Raw genomic sequence first — 25,161 nt, 5'->3', positions numbered from 1 at the left:
TATTTTTCCAAGTTAAAAAATAAAAACGTGATATTCTAAGAATGTGAAAATTCTTACTTGGGAAGCAAATGCCGTATCCAAGACAACGAACAGCTCAATATTCATTCATTATGCAGTCATTTGAATTGCAGTTGAGATGAATAAAAAGGAAAAGCAAACAATGAAGAGTCCAATATATCGATTTAAAATTAAAAAGAAAGAGAGGGAGAGTGAGACTGCGCTAGAGAGTGAGAGAACGAAAGAGCAAGAGAGCCGCACCTACAAGTTCAGTAGTGGGGAATATTTGACACAATTCTGCTGCCGCCTCAGTATGAGTCACGTGGTTTCAGCTTGGGCTCAACCACTGATCCGGAGTTACCAGAGGATTTTCTTAACCCTCACCTGTGCTACCCCAACGTGGATCTCAAGGACGGCAGGATAGCAGGGATCCAGAGCATTCTTAAAAGGTTTAAGTCCTGATGGGAAGTTATTTTAATGACAAAGCAATGATAGTTTCACTATGTCGAGGAACTTTGAGGAAGTGACAAAGTCCACGTTTTAAAAATATATTTCCTATCACACACACCTACTTTCTAGAATATAAACCAAAGCCATATGGGCCTGTCATTTTACTTTATATATGTTGTAGATTTATAGCAAGTTATCAGGATGATCCGTCATCTTGTAAAAGCTTTTATCAGAAAGAGGGGAAACCTCATGAAATCTTCGCGAAATCTTTGTGATGACTTCGGACGTTGGTTTGTTTTAAAACATTGTTTAAAACATCAGATATTGATTTGTTTTAATCGTTGAAGCTTTTCTTTTGAAAAGCTGATTTACGGGAAGCCGGACTTAAGTTTAACTTTTGGTTTCACTTATCTAACTTTTTATTCCCAAAATGAAAAATCCGCTTGTTTTCCAAATTACAAGTTTAGCGGCAGCGTAAGAAAATCCAGTCGGGGGCGTGGGGTGCTGACCCGGGGGCGGGTCTGTCTGGCAGGGGTGGGCGGAGAACTCATCCACGCTAGCTCATTAGCTGCGGGTCGCAGCGTGTGGTCCTCGCAGTCCCGGGCGCAGTGCCGAAGCCTCCCTGCCAGCCGAGAGTCTCCCGCCCGCAGGTAGGGAGCGTTCTCGCTCACTGGCCAGCATCTTTGGCCATCTTGCTGGGCACTTTAAAACGGAACGTCAACTGACCCTTTCTTTGGGATGGAGAGCGGAGAAGGGAAAGGGAAAGCGTGATGGTGTGGGTGCCGTAGATCCGATTAAGGTTAATAAGAACAGGTAACAAGTTTAGCCTTTAGCTAGGGGGATTCAGTTTTGCTTATCTTGTAAGTGCATATATGTTACTGCGCGTTCACGAATGTGGTCCTGAGGTGGGTAACCGGGTCTAGAGGGAAATTCCTGGGTTGGAGGTCGGGACACCTGCGTCCTAGTCCATCTTTAGCTGCTCACTAGCAGTCTGATCTGGGTAAGTCATCACACCTGCAGCATCTCTTAAGGTCCCTTCCTGCTGTAAGAGCCAGGATACCCGAGCCCCAGTTCTTTGCTCTATCTGCTTTGAGGACTCAAGGAGTCCTGAAGGCAGAAGAGAGGAGCCTAAGGAAAAAAATGTTGAACATTTCTTAGCCACATTGAGCTTAGCCTATGTCAAAGTTCAGTTTGGGTTTGTCTTACAATACAGGGAGACTTCATGTCATTGTTCCACCTTGTTTTGTGCACCTAATGTGGCTGATTTTCTATGGATTAAATTGCTTTCTAAAAATGTGATTTTTTTAATGGCTACATTCCATGGTGCTGGATAACCAAACAAAATTAATCCCTCATGCATGCTGGACATAAAGATTATTTACAGTGGTTCACTATTTTAGCCATTCACTGAACATCATTGCATATAAATATCTGGGACATTGCTGATTTTTTCTTTCAGATTAACTCTTACAAGTATAACTACTTAATCAAAGTCTGAATGTTTTAACAGCCTTTTGATACAAATTGAAAATTGCCTTCCAGAAAGGCTGTGCCAGTTCACATTGACAGTTGCCCAGTAGTTTTTAAGAACTGTGATACTCTAAAGAAAAAAATAGCCTTTTTTTCAGTGAGGTAGAGTAGGCAGAGGTCACAGGACAATAGTTAGAGTGTGGTCTTAAAGGAAGCCACAGAAATACTATTGTGAATTGAGGCCACACTTGGGAAATGTACAAGAATATCTCAGTGTGACTGAGGAGGAGGAGAACGGGCACAGGGTTTAGTAGAGTTTAATAGAGTTTTATATTTCATAGAGGTTTAATAGATCAACTCGATCTGTTAATCGGGTAGGTTTTCAGCTTACTTGGAGACACATTTTCAAACTCTAGGAATTTTTAAAAATCAAATCATAGTACATATACATCAGGTAACAATCAAAGGAAACCCTGAACTAACAGATATCAAGACACTCCTTGCTTATACTTTTGAGAAAGAAAGCTTGAGTTCTTTTCCCTGTTTTTTCGTCCTACCCATCCTACCTTAGCGAGCTAGAGAAGTAGTATCAGCTCCATAGTGTTAACACCAGGTTCCCCCAGGGACAAACCTGCTTCCCCATCCTGAATGAACCATCACTTCTTCCATAGTTCACATTTTCCTTGCTCTTTGAATGTCTCAGTTCTTGTCTGGGAATTCAGATATACTGTCAGAGTTTCTTCCCTGAAGAAGATGTCAGTGTTCTCAGACCAACTGCCCTAATGTGGAGTTTAGAGGTCAAAGACCATGTCTATTTACATGGTCCCTATCTATCTATCTATCTACCTGTCTTCCTCCACTAACAACAACTGCACTCCAAGGGAATGGAGCCTTGGAAGAGGAGGTATAATGAGGAAGTAGGTAAATATCAGATCTAATCCATCACCTTCCAGTAAACTTTTATTACCTCTAAAATTTTCAACTAAATTCGTTAAGGGATAGGAAGTCCACCATGGTATGCCATAAACATTGGAAAAGTTAGTTGAAATCCATGAGTGGATTTAATGTTCCTCTGTTTTATTCAGTAGTTCTTTGCTTGGAGTTAGGGGCATCTTAAGTTTTCTTCTGCCCGATAAATGTATTTGTGTTTATTATATCACATCAGTGTTTTATAATTGTGGTATAATCAACTCTGGCCCAAGTAAAGGATAGGCAGATAGCTGCTGCAGCCTCATTTCAGCTACCTTTGTGCCCTCACATTCCTGGCTGCCATCCCTGTTTCCCATGTACAGGGCAGACAGAAAGGAGTGAAATAAGAATTACGCACCTAACACTAGCAAGAATATGATGATTATTTGTTTTATTTTACCATTTTTGTATGTGTATATCTATATGAACATGAAGGATTCATACAGGTTGATAAGAAACCAGTAAGATAAACAGGCCAAAAAATGATCAGATAATTCACAAAAGAACTAAAACAATCAACAAACTTCAAGTTGTACTTTGTAATTAAATTAGAAAAAATGTATATTTAAACAAAACCAAGTGCTAGGTGAAGACCCAGTGTAACTGGCACCAATTATCCACATGTATCAAGAACCAGGAAAATGTTCTTTGTCCTTGATCAGCAGTTCTGCTTGAGGAAAATCTGTCCTCAGGGCCTAGCCTGGGACCTGGTACATGGTAGACACTTAACAAATATTTGCTGAATCCACAAATTCTTATATTTTTAAAACTGGAAACAATCCTTACCTAACAACAGGGAAACTAAACATTATGGGACCACTAAACAAGATACTTATAAATATCATGCAGTAAAATGGAAATTATTTGTCAAAATATTAAATGAAAAAAATGGGTGTATGTGTATAATTGTTCTTAAAAGCTTCATGGGGAAAAGACTGGAACAAAAATATATACTGAAATGCTCACAGTGGTTGCAAGGTTTCTCAGCCTTGGCACTGTTGACATTTTGGGACAGATAGTTCTTTGCTGTGGAGGCCGTCCTGTGCATTGTAGGAGGTTTAGCAGCATCCCTGGCCTCTACTCACTAGATAGTAGCAACCCTCTCTCCACCCCATTTTGACAACTAAAGATGTTTCCAGGCATTACCAAATTCTCCCTGGGTTAAGTGATGGAACAGTGGGTGACTTTCCCCTTCTTTTCTTATTTGGCATAATGTGGTAATATTAAGAAAAATAAACATGTGCCATTATTCTACCTCAACTCTGATGTTTGGGGTTCTGGGGTTCTTTCCATTATACTACTCCATCTGCCAAACTCTCTGCAGCTTGGCAAGATGAAATGGTTCATTAAATTTTGTTTTTATTTTTTTCTAATAAAAGTAAAACATATTCATTGGTTTGAAAATCTGGACACAGGAAAACACCAAAGAAGTCACTCACAATCTCATCTCTCTTTTCTTCTTTTTCTCCCATCCTTTCTTCCTTTTGAAAACTGTAAAGAGATAAATACCTGACTATTCTTCCTTTAATTTCATTCCTAGATATAACCACTGTCAGCATCTTGGTATGGATTTTTCTGTAAATTTCCATGTCTAAATATACACACATAGATTATTTCTTTTTTAAACAAAAGTGGATTTCTGCTACATATACTGTTCTGCAACTTACTTTCTACATCTTTACAAAGTCAACACATCTACATGTATTCTTTCCTTCATGGTATTACATTATATAGACATACCAAAATTTATTTAACCATTTAGGCTATCTAGGGTATTCCCAGTTTGGGACTGGTATTAGCAATGCTAATCTTGTGGTGTCTATTGTTACATGCATGTGTTTTTGTTTTTGTAAGATTTATTTCTCAGAGAGGAAGTGAAAGCTAATATGACATATATATTTAAGATTTTAATGGAGATTACCAAATTGCCCTTCCAAAAAAGGTTATACAACTTCACATTCATACTATTAGTGGGTAAGGAAACCCATTTGTTCATATCTTCAGAAATGCTAAATATTAGGAAACTTTATAATTTTGATCAAGCTAATAAGTGAAAAATGGTGTCTCATGTCTTAAACTATTATTTTTTCTTTATTGGTAAAATTGAGCATCGTTTCCTATGTTTAGATGTCATTTGTATTTCTTATTCTCTGAACTGTATATTAGAACCTTTGGCTCATTTTCCTGTTGGGTTGTGTGTACTTTTCTTATTGATTTTTAGGAGCTATTTATATATGCATGACATAAATCTTCTGCCTTACATATGTGTAACATTGATTAATTGGTCAATTGTGAGTTTTTGTATGTATACAAAGGTTGAAGAGACCCTAAGGCAGAAAACTGGCTTTCTTCTCAAAATGTAAATATATGTATTACATGAGAGAGAAAATATGTTAGTAAGTAAACAGATTTGCTGAACTATAGAGCAAATCTTCTCTATTTACTTCTCTACTGGAATATATGCTCCTAGAGGAGAGTGGCTTTTCCTTCCTGTTCACTGCTGTATCCCTAATGCCTAAATTAGTGCCTGGAACAGAAAAACTACTCAATCAATGTTTGCTGAATCAAAGAATTGGTAGAATTTCAAACAGGATGACACAATGAAGTGTAGAATCTAGGCAGATAACCCTGAAAGAGGGCTGTGAGTGAGTCACATCTTAATGTGAAGTGGTTGAATCCAACTGTTTCTCCTTCTCACTCCCCCTACTACTAGTGGAATCAGTTTATTGAGGGAATGGAATTTATAATTTGGGATAAGCAAAGGACGAAAGAGGAGATTTTAGAAGGATGGAACCTGGGGGAGAACTGGAGTGGTTGGGATAATAATGTGGAAGTCTTGAATAGTTAAAGGGTAGGATGAAAGTATTCAGCTGCTAGGGGGGAAAAGTCATTGAAAGGTGGGAGATAATGGAAATCAGATTCTCCTGGCTTTGAAATTTTATATAGGGCAGGCTTAGATTTCTAGATATGTTACACTGCAGGAAAAAAACAAAAAGTAATTGAGAGGATTTTGGTGCAATATTTTCTTCTTGGTTTCTTTTGAGTGTACAAGTTTTTTTCCAGGCCTTGTAATTAAAATTCTCATCATAGTACCTTTTTGTTTTTCATTTAGCTTTGTGGCTGTGGGATATTAAGTGAAGGTACTGAACTTCTAAATTCCCTGCTGTATTTCAGCACTTACAAATCAGTCATTATCTGGTTATCAAAAGACAATTTCAATTAAAACTGCCAAGTCCCGTAATTTCTGGGTATTCAATTATTGAGTAAAGCAGTTTTCTTTTTCTGTTTTCCATAATTAGGTCATTCCAGAAAGATGAAGATATATAGTATCTTTACATTCATGGCTTACTGTTGTTTGCTGAAAGGTGAGATACCAGATCCTTTCATTAGGTTCTATATTTTAACTATAAGATAAAAACTGAAATAATAAAATAGATATAATTTTTGTAGAGAAGACATTCTATTTTCCTTCATTATAATTCATAAACATATTTCATAAACATATTTCACTGGACAAAGATATAGGAAGTATGGACACATCTAAAGAAACAATTAACCCATATCCATTTATCCATTACTCATTATCCATTATCCATTTCCCAAGGGTAATTACTTAAAATATCTGAAGAAATAGCCTATGTGTATACTTTTATATGCTTGTTTTAAACAAGGGCAGGATCATTCTATCCACCTTGCTCTATGACCTGCTCTTCCCAGTGAGTATATTCTAAGGAAGAATTATAGTGTACATGCAGTGTCAGGGTAACACAGTACTGGCATCAGCCTGAGACCCTCCCTAAATCTCTGTACTCATCTACCTCTGGCCAGATAACTGATTAAGAGTTTCGGGCAGTATGTAGAGAGGACTATTGGGATCTATGATTTAGACTATGTAAAAGGCAATGAGTGTCCAGTTAAAGGACATTCTGGGGATGTCCACATGAAACAAAGTATCTCTGGTTATAAGTACCCCATTACCATATAATATTTCTACAGTAGTATATGTTTATGAATTTGGGGGCTACAACTTGTTTAGCTAATTTTATTATTTTAACTCAGGAATGAGATATACATCCTAAAACATGTCTCAAGCTCACTGGGTAAAATATGTATTTCAGGGAAATAAGTCCTTAAATGTAATTATCACATAAGTGATCAAATAAAGCTTTTGTAAACCCTGCACTCATTTTATAAATTTTTTGAGGAATTTTCCATCTTCTAAAGATTGGTCATCTTTCTTTTCAGCATTTACCGTCACAGTTCCCAAGGACCTGTATGTGGTAGAGTATGGCAGCAATGTGACATTGGAATGCATATTTCCAGTAGACAAACAATTAAACCTGTTGGCATTAGTTGTTTACTGGGAAATGGAGGATAAGAAAATTATTCAGTTTGTGAATGGGGAGGAAGACCTGAATGTTCAGCACAGTAGCTACAACCAGAGGGCCCTGCTGTTGAAGGACCAGCTCTCCTTGGGAAAGGCCGCACTTCAGATAACAGATGTGAAATTGCAGGATGCAGGTATTTACTGCTGCTTGATCAGCTATGGCGGTGCCGACTACAAGCGGATTACTGTGAAAGTCAATGGTAAGACCTATTATAGATAAAGAGACACAACCTTTATTAAAACCATATCTCAGTGTTGAGAACTTTTCAATCTTGGAAGTCCAGCCGCACTTTCCACAGCAGCAGTCTGTTCATTCATTCATTCACATACTCATCCAATGAGCATTGCTTGAGCACATCCTATTTGATAGTCCCTGCAGATCCAGAGCCAAACATGGCAGTCATGTTCACAACATGTTCAGTTTTCCTAAAAATAAATTGCTAATCTTCACTTTTTTATTATTATAAAAGTTATATATATATTCTTGCAAATAATTCGAATACTGTGGAAGAGAATAAATGAATCACAAAAGTGTCTCTCCTCCCTTCACCACTATCTTCCATGGCATGCAAGGATAATAGTCACTATTTGTGTGTCCCTCCAAGAATTTTTAAATTCAATACCTATTTCTTAATTTTATGAGGTCTGCCAGCAATTTTTCTTTGAATCTCTGTATGTCAAATCCAAATAAATATATTAAAGACAAACCCCATTGTAAGGTTCACATTCAAAAAGACTTGAAGTCAACCTATGAAGGCCAAAGATAATCATGTCAAGTATTGAATAGACTACTTCCTCAGAGACAGTATAAACTATGCTCACTAGGCATACATTCATCTTAAAAATCTGTACCTTTTTAAAAAAATTTTATTTTCTTTTTTGCGGTACGCGGGCCTCTCACTGCCGTGGCCTCTCCCGCTGTGGAGCACAGGCTCTGGACGTGCAGGCTCAGCAGCCGTGGCTCACGGGCCCAGCCGCTCTGCGGCGCGTGGGATATTCCCGAACCGGGGCACGAACCCGTGTCCCCTGCATCGGCAGGTGGACTCTCAACTACTGCGCCACCAGGGAAGCCCCTGTACCATTTTTATCTTGGAGTGTTGAAGAGGAACTGTGTCAAATTCCTGGCTACTGACCTATAAATGTGACATCAGGTCACCTGGGTTCAAAGTTTTGGGTTGCTTCTAGCTAAGGAAAACACCTTAGCTGACCACCTCTTCTTTCACTGTTAAGATTCATAAAATTGAGAGCTGAAAGGATCCCAGGCAAGAGCAGCTAATCCAAACACCCAAAGAACAGGAATCCCCCGAAAGGATCTTCTACTCACATACTTCCTACAATGATACTCCTGTTATTTGGACCTCCCTTCTATAGCCTATTGTAATTACTTTCTGATATTGAGCTGAAATCTGCCATCTCTAGTCATAATTTTGAGATTATCTGCTTGCTTCTTTTGTTTACATGGTGACCTTTTAATATGTGACTAGAATTAAATCATCATCCCTTGGTGTTTCTATTCCTGACCTAAGTACCATCAATCTGAATGTCAGGAATATAAGTAGAAAAAGTTTACACTTATCATAAAGGGGTAACTAATCATTATAAAGTCAAAATCAAAATTATATAGGAATTAGGAGAAATGCGTCTGTTTTATGGTACATTGCTGGGTCTCTGATTCTGGCTCAATTAATTCTACTATTGTCAAAATGCCACTTGTCTTGTGAGGTAGATTTAATTTAATTGTATCTTACCATATGCTTCTCCATAACAGATATTCCATGAAAGCAAGCTGATGAGATCCCAAGTTGGGATTTTTAACTTTTCTTCAGTCTATCAGCAAATATCAGGCATACTATGTTTCAAGGCATTAAAGAAATTATCAAGATTTAGCTCCATGAACAGCCAGCATGGCTGGATCTAGAGTGGGGAGGAAGAGCATAAGCCTGGCAGTCGGTTAGAAGAAAGTGTAGAGTATGTGTCTCTGCTTCCAGAAGAAGAGTCTCTCAGTCAGTCTGTAGGGAGTATGCAGAGAGTGGAAAAGCTGTCCCTGTAGTGAAGAAGGGTGTTCTTCCAGGTTATCTGGGCTCTGTAATGTCCCTTATGGATTTGTGATTTCCTTTGCTGTGGTTTGACACAATGGGAAATCTTTTGGCACTGATGGTTTTTCCAAGGAGGGGTCCTTGATGGAGCAAAGCAGATGACCAACCAGATTTGAGGATGTGATTTGTTTGACCATTCCATTTTGTACTATAAATTACTAATTTGGCATCCTAGTCCCAGTCCATCTAGTTGTCATTTGCACACAGTGGTCTTGTTTTCAGCTGCGCTGAAAGCAAGTCATCTACCAAGCTTCAATTGCACTGAGGCAGTGTCACCACAGAAGTGTGGTGGCCAGCTTTCATGAGCTTTACAACTCAGGGAAGTAGAACTCCTGAGTCACCTCCATATGCAAACTATTTCACAGTAACGCTGTCGGGCTTCGCTTCCCATCACTGCAAACATGTGGTAACAGCTTCCCCATAGGGAGTTTACTCACCATGGGATTTTAAAGGTGAAGCATTTCAAAACTGAAATTTGAAAGAGTTTAGTTTTAGATTAACTCAATTATTATCACGTTGGTGTTATTGCATCTTTCATGTTTGTTTAAATACCAAACTCTCAGGCATCTGACTTTTGGTTGAAAATGTTATTTTTCCTTAAACACTGGATCTAATAGCAGGAAAAATGAAGTGCCCATTTCTACTTTCAAGAACTTAAATGGGATGAGGCACTGAAAGAACAAAGTATGTATAGTTATACTGATAAAGCCAATTTGTTCATGTGGACCAAGGATTAACTGCTATCATTCTTTACCAACCCCATTTCTCCTCCAAATTCACCAACCAGCCCTGTTTAAGTTTTCCCTGTAGCATTAAATCCCCATCTAATATATCATGTAACATATCAGATAAATGTACCTACATATTTTGTTTATTATCTCTCTCCTTCTTCTAGAATATATAGTCCACAAAGGCAGAGATTTCATCTGTTTTATATATTACTGTTTCCCTAGGACTTGGCATATAAGAGTAGTAGTGTGATAAGAACCCACAAAAATATATATGTTGAATGAATGAATGAATGGCATATTTCCTCAAATAGGATAAGCCTAAAAAATTTGAAACATGAACAGGTGTGGATACATGAAAATTTATTTCCAAGACTGTTCATCAGGAGCTGTCAGTACTTTCTAAAGAATACCACATGAGTGCACTTTGGTAGTAAGAAGAGGAAGAGCAGCTCTAGCAGTAAAAGCAGTAGTAATTAACACTTAATATAGTACTTATATGCCAGGCCCTATCCTAAGCACTTTGCCTATATTATCTCATTTAATCCTCAAACAACTCTGTGGAGTAGTAGCTTTATCATGGCTAAGATGCATGTTTTTCACATTTTACTATCTCTGAAATCTGAGTGTGTCTTTCAGTAGGTGACATCTTAAGAGTCAGTGATATGTGGTGTTATTCTTCTCATTTCATGGATGAGCAAACTGAGGTCCAAAGAAATGAAGTAATTTGCCAAGTTCATTAAACTATTAAGTGATGAAGCCAGGTTCTAAACTCAAGCAATCTGGCTCTGAAGTCTGTACCCTTAACAACCAGGTTTATTTCCTGTATTTGTACCTCCAAAGTGTGTATTGAGTCGTATATTGACTTCAAAACTACTGTTAGCTTTTCATTGTCTGGATGTAATAGTTGCATTAGTACATGTGTACTCTAGATCTAGTAAACCAGGAGTGTGCAAATGTTTTTGATTACCTACCCCATCAGTAAAGCATGTTAAACTAATATATGTATGTGTGTGTTTATAAAGAATATACTTGTGCTAATATATGTTATATCATCAGAAACTGACATTTTTAAAGGCAAAAGAAATTGAATACCACCAATTTCATATGGTTCAACCTAATACATTGCACATTCTATAAATGTACAAAAATAGAAAATTTTAAAAGATGAAATGAAAATTTAATAAACAATATTTTCAATGTCTTACTAATTATGATGCTTCACTATAATTAGCTAATATTTCAAGGCATAGTATATCTTAGGTGAAATTTATCATTAACAAAAATGGATGGTCTTGACAATCTTAAGGTTTTTTTAACCAATGCCTTGTCAGATCCATTTAGGTACTTGTTGTTTTACTTCATAAAGTCATGGTAAGAAGTATCACTCCTGCCATTTCCTTTTGGTTTTTACTTGAATTATTGGTAATATCTTCAATCCTCAGTTTCTTTGTGGGAAACCTTTTAATTAGTTGTTCATTTTGTAAGCAGGTTAGTTTAGTTAAAATTATATGAGAGGGACTTCCCTAGTGGTCCAGTGGCTAAGACTCCACACTCCCAACGCAGGGCACCCAGGTTCGATCCCTGGTCAGGGAACTAGATCCTGCATGCTGCAAGTAAGACCTGACACAGCTAAATAAATAAATATTTTTTAAAAATTAGATGAGAGAACCTCAATATCTATAATAATCCCAAACAAGTCACTCTCCTCCCTTAGGTGTTATAAAACTCCCCTATTCCTTTAAGACAAAGTGAGGCCCTGTGTCAATCAGTAAATCTTATTAAGCTTAGATTATTTCTTAATTGTTATGATAAAAATACATATAAGTGGAGGTTCTAATATTTTCTTCTTAAACCCAAATACATGTGCTCCACTTGAGAGACTAATAAAATGGGTATTTAATCAGTGAGTAGAATGAATCCTCTAATTTGTTGGGCCCTTAAAGGTACAGTACATTTATACATATGCCCAGGCATGGAACAACATTCTCCTTTATTCTTATTCCATTAAAGATAATAATCAAAGGGTAAAAAAGCAAACATTTTACCCTTAAAGTTTACTATTAACTCTGATTTTAGGCTTGGAATTTTAATTGTCCAAAAATCAAGCTATGTGCTATATGAATTAGAACCTATTATGGTAATATTATTTCATGAGGTATAATCAGTGGATTCCTTTTTAAAAGAGTGCTTAAATGTAATAGATAAAGGTTGAGGATTCAAGTACTCATGAGAACCATTATTTATATGTTTTGAAATTGTAATTATGTTGACTTCCAATGTTTTCATTGAACATAATATCACTATTTCAGTTTTGTTTGATCCTGGCTGTATTGTATTAAATCTCTGTGAATATATCATATCTCAAAGCCATTGTTGTGTCTTTAGTAAAGGAATGGAGAATTAAGGCTCTAGGTGGACCATTAGTGGTTACACCAAAATATTAGGAGTAAAATAAAAATTATGCCAACAGAATAATAACATGTTAACATACTTATCATGAATAAACATGAAAAAGATCTTAGGCATTGTAAATGGACTAAATAATCTACTAGAATATTTAATACATTGGGTATCTTAATCCTAAAAGGGTCCCAAACTTATGATCTAAAATTTAATCAAAGTTTCTTTCTTGAGTATAATTAAATGATTTATTAAAATAGCCAGCATAAAAAGTTTAAAAAATAAGTATCATAAGATGGTATTCTAGATGAGATCCTAGAACAGAAAAAGGACATTAGGGAAAACTAGTGAAATGGAACAAAGTATAAAGTTTAGTTAATAGTACTGTACTAATGTTGGTTCCTTAGTTAGGATGAAAGTACCATGGTAATGTAAGATGGTAACAATAGGGGAAACTGGGAGAGAGGTATGTGGGCACTCTGTACTATCTTTGCAACTTTTCTGTAAATCTAAAACTATTGTAAAATTTTTTTTAATGCATTTAAACTTTAAAAATTATCATGCAGGAACACGTATCAACAATGACGTGATACTGTTTTCATACCTAATTCATGATCATTTACCTAAAGTTGGAAAAGTGAATGGCCCATCAAAATGAGATTTTCTGTTTATTAAATAAAGTCTAAGAAATCAGTACTGAACAACTGGAGATGTTCATGTTTATAAAGACAGCTTTACATCAACAAAGAGATAATAAATTTAAGAATTTGGCCCTTTGTAAAAACTGTAAAACTTTACTGTGAAACATATAAAGACTTGAGTAGATGGACGAACATATTTTATATTTAGATAGAAAGACTACTGGTTTAAAGATGACATTTCTCTTTTAATTAATCTATACATCTATCAATACTTTGAGCTCAATAAAAATAGCAATATGTTTTTTATAGCAAGGTAGTTGTTCCTTTAAGCCCAAACTTGGCCCAAGTATGAGTAGAAGAGTTGAGGCAGAACTACCAGGCATTCCCCACTGCTGAGACATCTGAACATTAAGCTTATTTCTCTGAGAACAGCCTGGATTGGTATTCTTTCTAAGGTAGACAAGACCAAGCCACATGTCTAGTTCTGTGCTAAGTGAAAGCCATGCCTTCTTTTTGCTCATGACCTAGCTCCATACCACAAAATCAACCAAACAATTTATGTGGATCCAGTCACCTCTGAACATGAACTAACGTGTCAGGCTGAGGGCTACCCTGAGGCTGAAGTCATCTGGACAAGCAGTGACCACCGAGTCCTGAATGGCAAAACCACCATCACCAGTTCCAAGAGGGAGGAAAAGCTTTTCAATGTGACCAGCACACTAAGAATCAACACAACAGCTAACGAGATTTTCTACTGCATTTTTCGGAGATTAGGTCATGAGGAAAACAGTACAGCTGAGTTGGTCATCCCAGGTAATATTATGAATGTCTCAATTAAAATGTGCCTAGTACTGTCCCTTGGTACCTAGCCTGATGCCTGCTCATTGTAAGCTTTCATTGTTTGTTGAATGAATGAATAACACTGTATTTACAAAATGCATCCTACTTCTTCACCTCCATTCATCCAAGTCATATTGCTACTTAATAAACATTCAGCAAATATTTATTGAATATGTGGTACGTGCCAGGCATTGGGGACTCAGTTAACGCTCTCCAGGAAGTAGATAATAAAACAGGCAATCTCATTTTATGTAGGACATGCTCTTGTGGCTGGGGGATCTAGGGGAGTACCTGAGAGGAAGGCTCAACTCAGGCCAAGTTTCAGGAGTCCAAATCTGAGCACATCAGAGCTGTTTCCTTCTTTCCAGGGTTTCTGTGGCAGGAAGCAAATGGAATGTACTTTCCTATCTTATTCCAAACGGGAGCGATCCTTCCTCCCCATCTACCTCCTCCAAGGTAGTCTGCTTAGTGTGTAAGATATAAGGCTGTGTGTCCCTGGGCAAGCAACTCGACTTCTGTGTGTTTCGCTTTTCTTATATAGTTATAACCTATTGGGCAACACCATCATAGGAATACATGAGTTACGGTTTATGAAAATAATTTGAGACTCTTCTTTGTGCAGAATCAACTATTTTATTTTTATCTCACTCTCCTATAGAAGTGGGTAAGGCAGGATACAGTCTGGTGAGAGACTCAGACCTTTAGAGAAAGTGAGCCTTGAGAGCATGATGTTAATATTGGTTTGGCCAGAAAGTTCATTCGGTTAGTGAATACGTTGTTCAATGAAGTTCTTCATGAAAATGAAAAATGTGTCTTTTATTTTTACTTAAAAGCGAGTGAACTTTTTGGCCAACCCAATATAAACCCAGAAGTTTATATTGTCTGCTTCTCAGAGGCACTTCTCACCACTCTCTCCCCCACTAGATGTTGACAGTAAAGCTTAGGTATTTCAGAGAAAACGAATTAAAAATTGAATAGAAAAGGTAAACAATAGGAAAAGACAATCCAGGTGGTCCTATGAACAAAAAGAACAAAAGAAGTTTAGAAAATTAAAGAGATGCTCTTGGGCTTCCCTGGTGGTGCAGTGGTTGAGAGTCCGCCTGCCGATGCAGGGGACACGGGTTCGTGCCCCTGTCCGGGAAGATCCCACATGCCGCGGAGCGGCTAGGCCTGTGAGCCATGGCCGCTGACCCTGCGCGTCCGGAGCAAAAAAAAAAAAAAAAGGAATGCTCTTACTGGGGTGTGAATCACTTTGGTAGGAGCTGCATTAGTATAATAGGTTCCTGCCATTTAAAAGCTATTTTATGATAACTTACTTGTGGGAAGACCTAACTCACCTAACTGCTCTCAGAATCTGTTTCCTCATCTGTAACCTGGGGATTAAAAAAAAAACGGCACACCTAATTCATAAAGTTATTAACAGGCTTTGTAAACTGCAAGCTACTAGAGAAAAGCTGACTACAGCTTTAAAGCTTGAACTAGGTAGTCATGGATCATGGCTAATGGTGGGAAGTGGAAGTTAGTCTCTGAGCATCATGTGCCATAAGACCCCTTTTCTTCCTGCATGGGACTGGAGACAGGTTGGTGAGAGGTGCCAATGATTAGATGTCCCAGGATGTTCAAACTGTGGAGAAAGAAAAGATAGCAAACAATGGTCCCAATCATGGCCACAGATATGGGAAAGCAGGAGCTCTTTGTCAATGCCAGTTGACCTTCATGTGCCATATTTGCCATGTGCAGTAGGCTGCTACCTTTTATATTAAGGAATGCAGGAAGTGAAATAATCAAGGCTACCATATAATATTGAGTTGCCACTCCCTGTGAAAAGCACTTTATAAACATTAGCCTCACAAAAATTTCATTATCATTTCCATTTCTTAGGCTGGTTAAAGGACTTACTGGAGATCTCAAAACTAGTGAGTGGCAGCAGAACTTAACCCCAGGTTCATCTGTCCAAAGCCTGGGCTGCTTCCACTTTTCCATGCTGCTCCCATTTTCATATCTGAGGTATCTCACCATTCCAGCCACTTACTGGAAAGGAACTTATGGTATTTAAGAAACTTAACCTAATACTAACCTAGATTAAGCTTCAAAGATGATTATTCTCTTGGCCCCTTCCAAAGAAGATTTTATCTTTAGTCAGTTTCTTTTTATTTTGCTTTGTTTTTCAGAACCATATCCAGATCCAGCAAAAAAGAGGACTCACTTGGTGATTCTGGGAGCTCTCCTGTTGTTCCTTAGTGTAACCCTGACAATCATCTTCTGTCTAAAAAGAGATGGTATTTCCTTTATTGTAATAGTCTCCATTGGGGTTGAGGAGAAGTGTATGAGAGTGCTACTGTTGTCACAATGGCACTTAGTGGGCAGAGCCAGGGAGGCTAAATCTCCTGTAATCTGCAGGACAGTCCCATGTAAAAGGGAGCTTTTCTACCCAAAATGCTAGGGGTGCCCCCAGCAGGAAACAGTGATTTATCAAATGGTTTCCTATTAGCTTTCCCTTCCAGGGCCACCTTTCAGTTATGCAAAGTAGGTTTTTAGTTACTGTTCTGCAGTATCACTTTCATTGAAGGGCAGCAGTGAACACTTGTAGTAACATTTCCAAGGGGGTGAGAATAGATCATGGCTGCAAGCAAACCTGCCTTGCCTCTGCAAGGTAGCACAAAGACACTCCACTGTTTGATAGCAATTATAGTGAAGCTGTGCAGGATTGCTGGGTGAAGATCGTGAGAGAAAGGTTGTGTATGGAGGTTGAAGAAGACGAAGTGTTAAACAATTTCTTTCCGTCATGCAAATAACCACAGACTTACAGAAGAGAAAAAGCTAAATGCCTGTTGGTTTCAGTTGAATTTGTCTAGCATTAGTTGCACTGTTATATTGAGCTGGTTTCTGGGACCTTTAAATAATAAAAATAGTTCTTTATGGAGAGCAGTGATACTTTTACCATAGAGTAGTTTGCAAGATTTCTGGCTGAGGGTGTTATATAGATTTCAAAATAATTTTAATGTGTGTATTTCTCTATTTACCCAAGGGGGCAATTAAAATTCAGGAAAAGGTGGCTATTCAAATAATTTCCTTTCATTTTAAGATGATTCAGAGCGAACATTTCCCCAGTACTTTGAGAAGTACACCAAAGGATCTGATGATGATCTGTGTATAGAGTTATCTGGTGACAAATAAGGAAGTGGAAAATGGAAGGGAATTCCAATAGTCGTTGAGAAATTCCCTACAACCCCTTAAGAGGTGGGTGGATCTGGGAAAGTGGTATAATTGAGGGAGTGGAGGTCAGCTTCTTCTAATGAACAAGTACTTAACAGAACTGAGACAGCCAGAATATAAGGATCGAGTTTCAGTGATAGGAAGACCTGAGATGGACTTGATTTGTCCAAGGAAGTGGCTGTAGCCAACTTGCATTTCCATGTGAAAAATAATTAGTTGGCATTAGAAAGGACTAGAAAATGAGCAAATAATAAAGTATCTCAGAATATGGTACATCTCTGGAGGAAGAAAGGAAAATATAAGTATACACTCCTGAATAAAATTTAGAAACAAAAGCATGTGTCCTAAACTGTTGAATTAAACCTCAGGGGTTGGGACTCCTGGAATACGGAAGTCTACCAGATTTCCTAAGGGATTAAAAATGTTTCATAGGAACCTGGGATTTAAACTTGAGTCACTGTGTGGGATGTAGAGTTGTGTTATATGGAAATAAAAACAACTTTTTTTTTCAAGTGAGAGTGATGGATGTGGAAAAATGTGGCACCCAAGATGTGAACTCAAAGCAGCAAAATGGTAAGAATATTAGCAGGGATCCAAAGTTGAAGGAAAAGTAAACAAAAAGTTAAAGAACAAGGAGAAGGCTATCAGCCATAATCTCCCCTCATTTTACAGAATGCTGACTGTTGGAACTGCCGGCTCCTCTTTGCCTCACAACTCTGATATAAGAACTATTCCCACAGTCTGAGATTTAGGGATGGCAAAGGAGAGTAGAGGGATGGCTCTTTGCGGAGGTGGGGGGAGGAGGCAGCTTCTCTTTGTTAGATTTCTATTGCTCTGCATCCTAACATCTCCCTGCAATAGGGGACCAAAGTGATTTGTGTGGATGGGTGATAGATAGATGGATGGATGAATGGATGGATGGATGGATGGATAGACAGGTAGATAGATAGATAAATAGATAGATAGATAAAACGTGTATCAGGCACTGTGTGTACTGCTTCATGTGCAGTACTTTAATCTCCTCCCTCCACAAAATCAGAGGATTTATTTATTTATTATCCTAGGATAATACTAGGATTATTCCCATTTTATAGTAGAGAAAACAGAGGGTCAAGAAGATAATATAAGTTGCCCAAGAACACAAATCTGGCAAAAATAAGGCATTGGGGCCCACGAGCCTGACTATAGAACCTTACTCTTAACCTGTTCACTTAAATCCATTCCACAACAAATGTCTACATTTGTAGAAGTCCAAAAAGACCTCACCCAGATGATTGAACTAAGAGGAAAGTTATATGAAGGTTTCTAATTCTTTTTAATGTAATTAGAAACCACACTTCACAATGAGCCCAAGTTTAAAGTAGTCTAATTACCTTGGACAAGCTCAGGCATGTTTCGTTATGTAGTCCATAGCACTCATTTGTGTTATAAAGCTAATTAATGAGTGTTGTTTGGAGCATCCTAGCGTGACAAACCATCCCACATTGCCCAGGACTAAGGGTTTTCTCAGAACATGGGTCTTTCAGTTTCACAACCAGGACAGTTCCTGGCAAACCAGGATGGTTGGTTACACTTTATCATGTAAAGGGAATTGGACATAAATATAATATGCTTCTTTCTCTTATTGCAAGTTTATTATATCATCTAGCAAATATAACTTAATGTATCTCATTTTCACTCTCCAGATACACAATTTGAGGAGACGTAATCCGACATTGAAACTTCTGATCATAAAGCAGGGATTCTCAGCCTGTCGTTTGAGTTCGTCAGGGCTAGGCATGACCAGAGGCATGCAATGGGCCAGTGGGCTGCAGATGATGTAGAACTGAAAAGGCCCAAGCTCTGAAAATGGAAGCTGGGAAAGAAGAGGAGAACAAAGGAAGAAGGAGTAAAAAAAGGTAGCCTTAGCCTGGAAGGAAACCTTGGTACTTCAAAATGACTGGGAGACTCATCAATGCATATGAAAAGGAGAAAGGACACTTCTGAATGATAAATATCCATGCAAATTATCCATCACTCATCCTAGGAAAACAGGTTGAGATTCCCTGATTTAATGGTCAGTTCCTGCAGAAGTGCCCTTTGCCTTCACTCAGTGTTGATTTGTCTTCTGGGTAATTGTGAGTCCCAGTGTTGCAACAGTACTTAAGTATGAGTTATTTTTATTTATTTTGAGTCTGTGGGTTCTTGTCATGTGAGTGTGGTTGTGAGTGATTTCTTTTGAAGATATGCTGTATTAGAAGTTAAAATTATGTCACCAGACCAAACTTACTGCTTGATGACTTGTGTGTGTCCAGTAAAATATAGTATTTGTGAGTTGCTTGATATCCTCTATAACTATCAGTACATAGGAACCATAGAGAACAAACCATTGGTTTGTATAGGATATTGCCTTATTTAACCCATTGATACTTTGACTGACTTGGATAATCTTATTCTCAGACCTCAAAGTAAGATACATTACCAAAATATTTGTTATGTTTAAGTATCAGCTTTACAACTATGTGTACACATAATCTCATTTCATCCCTGTAGCAGCTGTGTTGTAGCAAGCACTATTATTCTACCCATTTCACAGCTGAGGGAACAGAGATAAAATAACTTGCCCAAGATAATAAATAGCAGACCTCAGATTTCCAAGACCGTCACCCACTGTCCTTTTATTTGTTTTAATTGAGGTATAGTTGATTTACAATGTTGTGCCGATCTCTGCTGTACAGCAAAGTAACTCAGTTATACACATGTACACATTCTTTTTAACATTTTTTTAATTAAAAAATTTTTTTACCCACTGTCCTTTTAGAATACAATTTACAGATGTTTTACTTTAAGAAATTCATTCATTCAGTGAACATTTAGGAAGCACCCTACCATGTCAATCACTGTGCCAGGCAGAGTATACAGATGTGCACAAGATAAAGCACTTCCCCTCGAGGAGCTCATAGTATGATGGGGACAGTAGTAAGAAAACGTATTGCTACAATGTGGTGCATTATCATAGTATAAGGTGTTCGAGGAGAATGCTTTTATGAGGAGGAAAGTCTAGAAATGCTTCCAAAAGAGGGGACGCTCTGGGTAGCCAGCCAGTGTGTTCCTGGACAGTTGAAAATACTTAAACATTTTAATAATCAAAGCAATTTTAGTTTATGAAATGTCAGATTTTTTAAAACTGTGGAAAACAGCTCTTGAATTCCTTTTCTATCACTATATTTACCCCTGATTTGTTTGCCTTTGCCATGCAATTTGATGTTTATTTATATAGTGCCTAGTATTGTCTAGCAGTTTTCTTTTTTAATTAAATGCAACTGAATTTTGAATTCATACTTTTTCATGATTCAAAATTCAAAAAGTCCAATAGGAGACATTAAGAAGTCTCCATTCCATCCTCCTACTCATCCAGTTTCCCTTTCCAGAAGCAACAACACTTGTCTTTTGTTTATTTGTCTTCTAAAGATATTCTATGAACATATGTGGAAATGTTTGTAAAATGTGTATATATTTTTAGTTTTTGCTCTTTTTCACATAAGTGGTAATGCATTATGTGTCTGCTATGCCCTTTGCTATTTTTATTTAATATACTATTTCTCATGTAGTAGACAGAACAAATTTGAAGTTCCCAGAGGCTGGGTACTATGTCTTGTTTGTTCTAGGTCATCTTTTCCATAGTCTCTTAGTATCTTTCATATGATGTGGTACATACTAAAGAGTTACTACATCTACATTTAGACAACCAGCATTTGTCGAGTACTTGCTCTATGACTGTGTTTGGATTTGGTTTATTTTGTGTTTCTCAAAGAGAGAATGTGTTTCTCAAAATGGGTTTTCCAGGGTACATGGGGTCAACCTGGCCCTAAAGGATGACGTTATTGCTAAGTCTGTGTGACAGAATCATGTCTGGAACTTGTTTTTCTTCTGTTTTCTCTTGAGTATAAACTTGAATTCGATGTTGCACTTGCAAAATTACATGTTCTTTTTGGAAATTCCAGTCAAGTACTTTGACCCTAGACCTTCATCTGTGCCAGAAAAGGCCTGTGATACCTGTGAGCTGTGCCTGAACCCTTGAGTCCCACCAGTTCTCACCACTACACAGGCCTCCTAAGACATTGCTCTCCAAAAGTTCAGATGCCCTCTCAGGAGGTCCCAGAGTATTTCTTCCCTCTTGGCCATTTACCTGGATCACTGACAAGGAAGACCTTCTTTGCTTTGCCACCTGTCAAGGCTGAAGAAACAGAATCTCCAATGAACTTTTCCTGTTATCTTTTTGTACATGTTCATTTGCACAATATCCCTTGTTTGAGTGACAGTATCCTTTGTTTGTGTGAAGTGCAAGTGAGGATTCTGGTTCAGCAAGACGTAAAGTCTATTTACTCCATTCCTAAATCTTAATGCCTTCTTGTGGTATGGGATTTGTAAGGCACTTTATCCCTTTGTCTTGTGTTTCATTGTAAATGATATAGGCAGAGATGATATCTAGTTCTGCAGTGGATTATCACTGTTTACACCTGCATTAATTTAATAAAATATTCTTATTTATTTTGTTCTTCAGTGCACCCACATATCTATTTTCTTGTTTTCTACATGTTTTATAAGACCATTCCCAGTTCAACATCCCGATGGAGACAGTTACTTGGAATATCTTTAGCTACATTGCTAGTTCTTTTTTTCATAGCTTCTATGTTTACACAGCATACTCTTGCATCCTGTGTGATGAAACAATATCAAAAGAATTTTTTTAAAGAATGTATTGAAAATTTTCATCCTCTCTCACTTGATAGCTTCCTTTGGACAATACCAAGAAAAGAGTCAAAATTGTGTTGTCCAAATTGAAGATCTGAGGGAAAGGAGATGGGAGAGGTGTGGTCTTCAAGAGAACTATAGGGAAATGAAGGGGCTTTCCTTTACAAGAGTACTCTTGTCAGATCAGTAGACATGGATATGGAAGCCCATGCATACGAAGCTGGATGTATTTCAATCATCAGGTTCTGAAAAGGAAGTGAGAAACCTAGATTGAAGTCAAGTTGAGGATTAAGGCCTGGTTCAGGGTGGGACAGTAAGAAGATTTAATGTCAACTAATTTAATTACTTAATCATCAGGCTTACTTCAAAGAGACTTTTGATCATTTCTCTAAATCAGACACTCTCAAAAGATAATGGTGACTATTTCTAAGAATATATGTCAGATTCTAGATGGTTCTAAAGAAAGAGTATCAGTATCTTTGTAGAAATGATGATGGTATAATGTTTATGCCACTGCTGGGCAATGAAAGCAATAAAAATGCATGGTTGGCATCAGTATGTTTCACCTTTCTGATCAATCTTCCTGGCTGGCTTTGGTGGACATGGTTCTGGATGGAATTTTGTGACACTGGAAGGGTCCATATTGTAGGAAAGTTAGCTTGAAAATGTACCATAAGCTGTCATTAAGCTTTTACTCCAGTCCCTTTTACAAGCATGTGACTATCTGCCATAAGTGGACCAAATATATTTTTATCTAAATATTTTAGAAAATATATAGATTATTACTATTTTAAAACTTAGAATTCAAAATTAGCTTTTTCACTGTAGATATCCCTGAAGGTAGATACATGCCATTTTTATAATTTTTTCCTACTCCAGGTCCACAAAGTTTCAAGGGAATTAATACTACAAATCAAATTACCCCTATATAATTTAAATATTCCCAGAATTATTTATATTTTAAAAGAGGTTAAAGTTTGACCAAACTGAAACAGTTGTTAGTGGTAGGGTTTTATCATTAATAATTATAATAACTACCATTTATTGAGCATGTACTCTATGTCAGGCACTGGGATTACACACATTATCTCATTTAATGTCATGGGCTGGTAATGAAGTGTACCAAAAAAGTGCACCATGTTTACCTGGAGAGCTACCAAATCTGGAAAGTTAACAAAAACCGGAGCATTAAAAAAGCGAAAATAAGTAACTGCATGATTACAGTGATATTTTTATTTATTAATTTATTTGGTTGCACCAGGTCTTAGTTGCGGCAGGCAGGCTCTTTAGTTGCAGCTTGTGGGCTCCTTAGTTGTGGCACATGGATCTCCTTAGTTGCGGCTCCAGAGCTCCTTAGTTGTGGCATGTGAACTGTTAGTTGTGGCATGCATGTGGGATCTAGTTCCCTGACCAGGGATTGAACCCAGGCCCCCTGCACTGGGAGCGTGAAGTCTTATCCACTGTACCACCAGGGAAGTCCCAGGAAGGTTTTTTTTTTTTTTAAATAGAGTTTTTATTATAATTCTTGCTGATTATTTACTTAAATATTTTCCCTCAACAGAAAACTATAAAATGGCCATTTAAATGCTATATATATAACACTATGACATTAATTTTGAATGGAGAGTAAGTTGTGGAACATTGGCTAAGATACACACTTCTCAGTTTCTTATTGTTGTGAAGCTATCATATTTTGACTCCATTGTCTACCCATTTATGATCTGACTGCAGTTATTATAGTATAAAGATGCAACTGGGAGGGCAGGAGTTCTGAATATGCATTTCCACTCAAGGAAATATTATCAGTAAACAGATCCCCAACTTCCTCCTTCCAGTCAATGTGACCTCTCTAGGAGATCTCTTTTTGTAGGAAGTCAGAGTGGCTAATACAGTCTCACCAAGGAGAGAGTCAAGTTGGGGAGATGGGCAGCAGCCTCGAGTGTGGAGTGAAATCTCATCCATGACCCCAGGATTTAATTCCTCATCAGAGCTTTTCAGTCCAGGTGGCAAACCAGGGGATGATCCAGACGGGGATGGGAGGTCAAAAATGTTAAGATACCCACTGCAAGGATAGGCCTGAGGAAATAGGCAGCAGCATCCTGGTTGAAGGGGAGGTAAAGGGAGGTGAAGATCCACCCTGTCTCTAAACTTGCAATAATCTCTAGGCTGGAGACCAGCCAAAGGATCACACACTCTCACATTCACACTTTGAGACCCCTGGGGATGACTGCAATGGTGGCAAAACTGAGTTAGGACAATGTTCCAGAGCCTACATTTTGGGGCAGGAAAATTCTCAAGAAGTAAATGGTTTACCAGATTAAGATTTTATGGCAGGATTGTGTCATACCTCAACATATTAATCTGATTTTTCTCTGTGTATGTCCCTCCACCTCTTCTCTCCCTCTTTGTTTTGTTTTTTTTTTTTTTTTTTGTGATACACGGGCCTCTCACTGTTGTGGCCTCTCCCGTTGCGGAGCGCAGGCTCAGCGGCCATGGCTCACGGGCCCAGCCGCTCCGCGGCACGTGGGATCTTCCCGGACCGGGGCACGAACCCGTGTCCCCTGCATCGGCAGGCGGACCCTCAACCACTGCGCCACCAGGGAAGCCCTTCTCTCCCTCTTTGTTGCCTGAGGGTCGATTTTCCTCCCCAAGCCCATGCCAAAGCTGAAACCTAGAAAGTACCACTTTATACCCTGAAATTCCACTCCCATTTCCCACAGTTCCATTACAAACATCTCAGTGGGTCAGGTAACTCATTGGACATCTTCTACATGCCAGGCATTTACAGGGCACTGTAGGAGAGTCAAAGATATTTAATGTGGCTCATGCTATCATGGAGCTTACAGTCAGAGGAAATGATATATAAATTTAGGAAGAATTAAGTAATAAATCAAGTGTTAGAGAAGATGAGACATTTTAAAAATGTCTCAAGACAGTGAGAAGAGAGGACAGCAAATGCTGTGAAATAGAGGAAGGAAATAGTAAGGGTTAGAAAGCCTTCACCAAGGAAGCCAGATTCAACTTGGACCCTGGAGAGTGGAGAAGATGCCTAACTCTGATGGTGTGTGTCTTTGTCCATTTGGGCTGCTATAAAAAGATACCACAGATTGGTAGCTTATAAACAGAATTTATTTCTCATCTTTCTGGAGACGGGGAAGTCCAAGATCAAGGTGCCATCCTGGTTGTGTTCCAGCCAAGACCCTCTTCCTGGTTCACAGCTGGAACTTTCT

At 38.0% G+C, this 25,161-nt stretch overlaps 1 protein-coding gene across 4 annotated transcripts in view; it reads left to right on the top strand.

The window, feature by feature from the left end:
- The window catches only part of CD274 (CD274 molecule), a 34,248-nt gene extending 11,758 nt beyond the window's left edge, over nt 1–22,490 (top strand). Inside the window, exons 1-7 of one of the 4 annotated variants that reach the window (XM_059071916.2) lie at nt 989–1,097; nt 6,186–6,251; nt 7,132–7,473; nt 13,670–13,954; nt 16,153–16,260; nt 17,711–17,770; nt 18,883–22,490. In XM_059071916.2, coding sequence (XP_058927899.1) covers nt 6,200–6,251; nt 7,132–7,473; nt 13,670–13,954; nt 16,153–16,260; nt 17,711–17,770; nt 18,883–18,905 — 870 coding nt within the window. In that variant the 5' untranslated portion in view covers nt 989–1,097; nt 6,186–6,199 and the 3' untranslated portion in view covers nt 18,906–22,490. Of the gene's footprint in view, nt 1–988; nt 1,098–6,185; nt 6,252–7,131; nt 7,474–13,669; nt 14,017–16,152; nt 16,425–17,710; nt 17,771–18,882 lie in introns of those variants that run through there. The other 3 variants (XM_067041581.1, XM_067041580.1, XM_059071917.2) reach the window with 3 other exon arrangements.
- Nucleotides 22,491–25,161: the final 2,671 nt, after the last annotated feature.

This window comes from Kogia breviceps, chromosome 8 (assembly GCF_026419965.1).
Source record: "Kogia breviceps isolate mKogBre1 chromosome 8, mKogBre1 haplotype 1, whole genome shotgun sequence".
NCBI classification, from domain to species: domain Eukaryota; kingdom Metazoa; phylum Chordata; class Mammalia; order Artiodactyla; family Physeteridae; genus Kogia; species Kogia breviceps.
The sequence above is the reverse complement of the archived record's forward strand: the minus strand, read 5'-3'. Positions and strand labels throughout refer to the sequence as shown.